This window comes from Tenrec ecaudatus, chromosome 13 (assembly GCF_050624435.1).
Source record: "Tenrec ecaudatus isolate mTenEca1 chromosome 13, mTenEca1.hap1, whole genome shotgun sequence".
Classification (NCBI taxonomy): domain Eukaryota; kingdom Metazoa; phylum Chordata; class Mammalia; order Afrosoricida; family Tenrecidae; genus Tenrec; species Tenrec ecaudatus.
In genome coordinates, this window is record NC_134542.1 from 41,817,124 (window position 1) to 41,824,560 (window position 7,437).

Genomic DNA, 7,437 nt, shown 5'->3' on the forward strand with positions numbered 1-7,437 from the left:
AGAGTTGACATGTGCTTGACTGTGAAAGGTGGTTGCTGTTAGTCAACCAATTAAATAAGTCCACCCAAAATTGATGGCTTTGTCTAGGTAATGAAATACCTCTCTTAGAGAATCATGGATAGGTTTTTTTTTTTTTTTACCTCATATCACCTTGATTTAGACTCATGTTTAAAATTTCTGCTCACCTTTGCTCTAGAAGTTTAATAAATGGAAGTTAGTGGTGTTGAACATATTTACTAGCTTGATAGGGTCTCCAGGATAGCTATTTGATGCCTATTTCCATACAAGAGCAATAAATTAAAATTTTGTTTTCTGCACTATAGTTAGTTGATACTACTGTGGAGTTGGCAAACAAAGTAGGTGCCGCAGAAATCATATCTAGGATTGTGGATGATCTGAAAGACGAAGCTGAACAGTACAGAAAAATGGTGATGGAGACCATTGAGAAAATTATGGGTAACTTGGGAGCAGCAGATATTGATCATAAACTTGAAGAACAACTGATTGATGGTATCCTTTATGCTTTCCAAGAACAGACTACAGAGGTAAAAATAACTTTTTTACGATGTATTGCCATTGACTAAAAAAACATTACTTTTCAAACCAATATTATCCCTAAAGATAAGAATTGGGGCAGGATGCTTATTCTTTTTTAATTGATGTTTTCATGATTGGGAAAGTTTGAATGTTCAACTTTCTTGATTGTGCAGTTACAGAGACTAAATTCTAGTTCGCAGTGACTGGAGTTCATTTAGCCTCGCCTCTCTTTTCTTTGTAGGACTCAGTAATGTTGAATGGCTTTGGCACAGTGGTTAATGCTCTTGGCAAGCGAGTCAAACCATATTTGCCTCAGATCTGTGGTACCGTTTTGTGGCGTTTAAATAACAAATCAGCAAAAGTTAGGCAACAGGCAGCTGACTTGATCTCACGAACTGCTGTTGTTATGAAGACTTGTCAAGAGGTAAATGTTGTAGCCGATTACTTAATGTTTCATCTAAAAGCTTAATGCGTGGCACCATTGTAACTTCCATTTCTTCTCTTACAGGAAAAACTGATGGGACACTTGGGTGTTGTTTTGTATGAGTATTTGGGTGAAGAGTACCCTGAAGTGCTGGGCAGCATTCTTGGAGCACTGAAGGCCATTGTAAATGTAATAGGTATGGAATTTGTTGGTCACGTAAGACAGTTTTTGTTTTTAACTGTGTTGTTTTCTTTTGTTTTTAAATGAAGCAATAGAATCATTTAGGAATTGGGTTATGGTTTCTGAGCTATATAGAAATATTTTTTAACCACTTCAAGATTATAGTTAGGAAGTCACGAACATTTCCCAAAACCCATTTACTAGTATATTGTACTTTAAGTGGAATTAAAAGGTCAAGGTTAGAATCTGCAAGAGAAACTGGAGTGGTAAAAAATAAAAAAAGAACGAAATTGAAGTAGTACCTCAAAAAACATTGAAGTCGTGAGCTACAAGACCCTACGAACAATTGTGTATATAACATGGAATGGAATATAGTTTGCTGTGTTTTTTTTTAGACTCTAAATATGTAGTAAGTTGATTTTGGCAAGTTTTTGGCTTGGTTTAAGATTGAAAGATAGGGAGAAAAATTAATCCAGCGGATTATTACCTGTACTTAAATTCAACTCTTTAAACTATCCATTAAAAAACAAACAAACAAGCAATCCATTTAGTTTTGTAGACCAGTGTGAAAACAGCATGTTAGAAAATGCTTATGGGTGTTGAAAGCAAAGCTTATTTTATTATTTAAGAACATTAAGATGGAGCAAACAAAAGGTTTCTGTATTCACTCCCACTGCCGCAAGCAACTTGTGGGGTTTAAGATGGGCTGGAATTACTTAGGCAGAGTTCAGTATAGCCAACGAGTTTTGACGGCCACTGTTTTTCTCATTTTTAGTAAGAGGTTTTTAATGGGGTAAAGGAGATCTTTGAACTATTTCATTTACATATAAACCCTTGTTCAGCCCATTCATTTATGCATAAAGAAAGCTACTTGCCCCAAATCAGTTACATGGCTACGAGTGGGTCTCTGCTTTGCAGGGAATTGTAAACCATTTTGTCAGGGAACATGGGAAAGACAATGGAGAGAGATGCAGAGCAAGCAGTTCAGTCCAGGTAGAGCAAGAGCCCCTGCCAGCTGCCTCCTTTTTTCTCTCTTCATAGGTGTAATTACCATCCAAGTATGCCCTGCATTGCAGGGAGACTGGAGATCTGTTTGTTTTGCAGTTAAAGGGTAAGGGGGCCCTTTTTGGAAAATTTTGCTTTAATTTTACATGTTTATCTCTGGCTGACACTGTTACGTATGGCCAGAACACAAGCTGTCCCCATATTCAAATGTCAGTGTACAACTACATTTCCAAAACAAATAAAAATTTTTTGTTGTTTTTTGAATATCCATCATTCTTTAATTCACGTCACTATTTGTTTCATTTCTATGCATAATCAGAAGTTGTTAATAAATTAAGTTACGAACAATTCTGAGTCTGGTCAGAATCTGGGGTCTCTTTTATAGGAGATGTAAGTTCATATTTATGCCTGGTCATGTATTACATTGCTAAGGAAAGTGAGCCAAGGTTTGAATGCAATTCAAATATTAATAGATCGTTTATTAACTTTTATTTAATAGGTATGCATAAGATGACCCCACCAATTAAAGATCTGCTGCCTAGACTCACCCCCATCTTAAAGAACAGACATGAAAAAGTACAAGAGAATTGTATTGATCTTGTTGGACGTATTGCTGACAGGTAAATAATTACTTAGTATCTTTTTCAGTCTTAAAGTTGTAGTGATTTCAGTTCCGTGTTATTGGGGTTGACAGTGTAGTGTAAGGTCATAATATTTTACCTTTTTTTTTTTTAGGGGAGCTGAATATGTTTCTGCGAGAGAGTGGATGAGGATTTGCTTTGAGCTTTTAGAGCTTTTAAAAGCCCACAAGAAAGCTATCCGTAGAGCCACAGTCAACACATTCGGCTACATTGCAAAGGCCATTGGGTGAGTTCTATGTACTTGCATCTTTCCATTCCCAGTTCAATCTGTGTCCATATGTAATCCCTGTGCTGTGGTAGAAGTAAGGCAGTTGAAACAGCACTGAACCACTGGACTTCCAATTTTCAGAATGTCTATTCAAATTTTAAGTTGAAGTGAAACAATTAGAACATCTGTTTTTTTGAAATTACACTGACGTACATTGAGAGATTAAAGTATTAAGTATTTTTTGTATTATTTATTGTTAAAATACCACACATATTTTTGATCCAGATTTTTATTAGAGTATTGCTTAAATCCTCTAAAACCAGTTGTCACAACTAGCACAATTCAAGTTTCATCTAATAGAAATAGTCTTAAGAGTCACCCACAGGGTCAGTTTATTTATAACTGAGACCATGGGTTTTTGCTTACACTTCTTCAGAAACAAATTATGAGAAACAGTTACAGAAAGTGAGATCTGACTTAGTAACTACGAACTTATTTTCATGCCATCTCTGAAAGTTGGGTGGAACTCGTAGATGCTTACCTTCCCTCCTCCCTATTTTGGGCTCCTCAGTGATGAAGGTGTATTTCAGTGGTGATACAAACAAGAACTTGGGACAAAATGAATGCTTACCGAACTTAATGAAGTGGGGGAGAGTAGACCCAGGGAGGATGTGGGCGATGGGGGATCATGAAAGAGGAAGACAGGAGGCAACAACCACCCACACAGGTGCTCGGGTTTCAGGAAATTAACTACAGGCTTGGACATTGCACTTGAAAAGGAATCCATTAGAATTAAATAAGTTTTTTAAACCCACAGTTTAGATCAAATTCTGAATGTTTATTGAGTTCTTTTTCTGTTTTCTTCACCAGACCTCATGATGTATTGGCTACACTTTTAAACAACCTCAAAGTTCAGGAAAGGCAGAACCGAGTGTGCACCACGGTAGCAATAGCTATTGTTGCAGAAACGTGTTCACCCTTCACAGTACTGCCTGCCTTAATGAATGAGTACAGAGTTCCTGAACTGAATGTTCAGAATGGAGTCTTAAAATCCCTTTCCTTCTTGTTTGAATATATTGGTGAAATGGGCAAAGACTACATTTATGCTGTAACACCGTTACTTGAAGATGCTTTAATGGATAGGTAAGTGCCTTTGAACTAAACAAAAGAAAAGAATTTCAGTTCTACTTTTTTTAGAGTTTATTCTAAGTAATGATTTAGAGAACCCATCTAATAATTCTCCTAGACTGGGTTTTTTATTAATTTACATATATGACTCTTACCCATCTTCACTTAAAATGTTTGTTAAAAATTGAGACAAAGTCAAAGTTTATATTGTCGTGATTGCCAGACTTTTCCAAATTCCATTCTTTTTATGCCTTGGTATTTGTTAGACTGAGCTTATTACAGAGAGCAGGAATTGGTTAACTTGTTTCTGTATTAATCGGTCCAATTGAAGCAGAGAACGTAATGGTAAGCGTGGTCTTCTGTAGCCCAAGCCCTACAGTGACGTCACTGATCTATTCGTTTGCATTCAGATTACTACATTTTAATATAGTAAGGAAGTGTATCCACTGGAGCTTCCTAAATGAAAACAAAACTTGATTTGCAAAGTTTATTAGTGCAGAACCTGTTTGATTACAGTGCTGAGGAAAGTAGACACGAACAGGAGAGTATGTGCAAGTTGACTTTGTTCATTTTTCTTTCTTTTGTTTGTTTTTCAAGTTGATTTTCTTTTTTTAAAAAAAATCATTTTATTGTGGCTCATACAACTCTTACCACAATCTATACATACATCAATTGAGTAAAGCACCCTTATATATTCACTGCCCTCATCATTCTCAAAATTCGCCTTCCGCTTGGGTTCCTGGAATCAGCTCATTTTCCTTTTTTCTCTCCTGCTCCCCCCTCCCTCATGAACCCTTAATTGATAAATTATTATTTTATCTTATCTTACATTTCCCGGTGTCTCCCTTCACCCACTTTTCCTGTTGCTCATCGTCCAGAGAGGGGAGGTTATATGTATATCCCTGAGATCGGTTCCCCTCTCTACCCCCCTTCCCTCCCTGTATTGCCACTCTCACCATTGGTCCTGAGGGGTTCATCTGTCTGGTTTTCTTAATACACTTTTGAGAGCATAGACTGTGAACTCATTTTAAGAGCCATCATACACCTCTGAGTGTGTTTTCTGGTCCGGTAGTAGTTGTAGAATGCATAACTCAGTTGCGTGACATAAATTTCAGTTCTTGTGTCTGTAGAATTGAGAAAAAGTATTGCTGTTTCCTCTTCCCAAATTCAGTTTTCTTTTTGAATGAATATAAAATTGACAAGGTAAAGGATTTAATTTTAGTTTACTTATTACATAACTAGCATCTGAATTACTTTCATATATTTTGAGATTATAGTTTAAAATGAGATGGTTACTGCAAATCATTCCTTGTACGAGTCACAAATTCCCTCTTTACTGGCACGGTAAAACGTGCAGTGTGCCGATTCTTTTTGCTTACCCATCTTTACAGGTGGCTTATGTTTGTGCTGCAGTGAGGTTTGAGTCATTAAAGCAATGGTTCTCCAGTGCAACGAGTCATTCTCAAAGAGATAGTTTGGATGACTTCCTATTGGCTCTGTATAGTGAATTAGTAATCTACATTCTAGTAGACAGATGAGTGTCTCCTGTAAAATGAATGCCATATCCTAACGGGGCTTCTTTTCCAAAAATTCACAGGGACCTTGTACACAGACAGACAGCTAGTGCTGTGGTACAGCACATGTCACTTGGGGTTTATGGATTTGGTTGCGAAGACTCACTGAATCACTTGTTGAACTACGTGTGGCCCAATGTGTTTGAGACATCTCCTCATGTAATTCAGGCAGTTATGGGAGCCCTGGAGGGCCTGAGAGTTGCTATTGGACCATGTAGAATGTTGCAATATTGTTTACAGGTAAGTTAAAGATTTTTGGTTTCTCAATGAAATATGTAATTAAATGTGTTGAGTTAAAGTCACTGACCTACAGTGAAAGGGTTCTCGTCCAGCTATGAACACTTGTGGGAGTTGAGGTGGGGATTAGATTTTGGCTGCTCCCTGCATTTTCTGTACAGTTGTCAGTTTGGGGCTTCATAATTGGTATGGTTGTATATACGTTTTCATATTTAACTAATGTAACCTTTCTATTGTCCTAGGGTTTGTTTCACCCAGCCAGAAAAGTCAGAGATGTGTACTGGAAAATTTACAACTCCATCTACATTGGGTCACAGGACGCTCTCATAGCACATTACCCAAGGATCTACAATGACGATAAGAATACCTACATTCGTTATGAACTTGACTATATCTTATAATTTTTCTTTCTTTTATGTTCAATGCACAGCTGTTTCACACCTTAAACTTGCTTCGATTTGGTGGTGTAAACTTCTGGGCATTGCAGATCAGGGCAGAGCTGGTCACAGAAGAAGAGCTAGAAGCCCAGTAGCATGCTTGCTAAATGCCCGTCTTTGTTTGTGGTAGTAAATGCCAGTAGTGGCCAGGAACACAGCTACTTACACACACTTACTGGAGGGACTTCATTTTTAATTCATCTTTATGAAGATTTAGAATCCATTCCTTGTGTTCAAAGGGAATGTTTAATTGAGAAATAAACATTTGTGTACAAAATGCTAATTGGTGTGTGTTTTTTGAACATGACTTGTAAATTGAGATTTGATAAAGTATTGGTTTGTGTAGAATACCTTGCTTAATTTCCTTGTTACCAGGTTTATAGAAAGTAGTTAACAGAATGCAAATGCCATAAACTGATGGCACCTTCGTCAGAAGGCACCGGACCCCATTGTTGTGTTGATAGTGACAGTGAATGAGAAGGGTAGCTTTGGGGCGCTTCATTTCGAACTAGCACAACTGTGTTTCCTTAGAAAAGTCGCAGCACTTTTGTTGAACTGTTAAAACATTAGTTTGCACTTCACAGAGCGCCTTTCATCTCTTGGTTTCTCAAAGTGCTTCACAAACACGTTGGCTTAAGTGACTCATGTCTGTCCACCTCTTGCATGTCTGATATAAAGCTGCTTTCTACATACTGGGAGTAAGGCTGCTTAAGTAAGGCTCATCGAGTAAGACAGGTGTTGGGGTTTTTGCTATTTCATATACAAGCCAGCCAAATAAGTACCATTTGAATACCTACCTAGTACCAGCTGCTCCGCTTAGGTGCAGGGATGCACAGGTGTGTGTGGCCTGCTTCCTGCCTTTGAGCATCCAAGTGTAACAGGAAAGGGCGAGACCTTTCTCATTACATATTGTGCTATTTTGCATCTAGCAGTTAGATAATAAACCTCTGATTTCAAGCATAAATTCAAATTGTCATTTAATGCTAGAACAGCCAAACATTAAGGTAGCACTTTTCTGGCAGATATTTTAAATCTACTTTTAGCTTTTCCAAATTTCAGTTTATGG

The 7,437-nt window shown here is 37.5% G+C and overlaps 1 protein-coding gene across 2 annotated transcripts in view; it reads left to right on the forward strand.

The window, feature by feature from the left end:
• SF3B1 (splicing factor 3b subunit 1) overlaps window positions 1-6,654 on the forward strand; it is a 34,707-nt gene extending 28,053 nt beyond the window's left edge. For both annotated transcript variants that reach the window (XM_075530039.1, XM_075530040.1), the window contains 8 exons: window positions 324-545; window positions 779-961; window positions 1,046-1,157; window positions 2,646-2,766; window positions 2,882-3,013; window positions 3,866-4,138; window positions 5,721-5,937; window positions 6,177-6,654. In XM_075530039.1, coding sequence (XP_075386154.1) covers window positions 324-545; window positions 779-961; window positions 1,046-1,157; window positions 2,646-2,766; window positions 2,882-3,013; window positions 3,866-4,138; window positions 5,721-5,937; window positions 6,177-6,335 — 1,419 coding nt within the window. In that variant the 3' untranslated portion in view covers window positions 6,336-6,654. The remainder of the gene's footprint in view (window positions 1-323; window positions 546-778; window positions 962-1,045; window positions 1,158-2,645; window positions 2,767-2,881; window positions 3,014-3,865; window positions 4,139-5,720; window positions 5,938-6,176) is intronic.
• The last annotated feature ends 783 nt before the right edge of the window (window positions 6,655-7,437 follow it).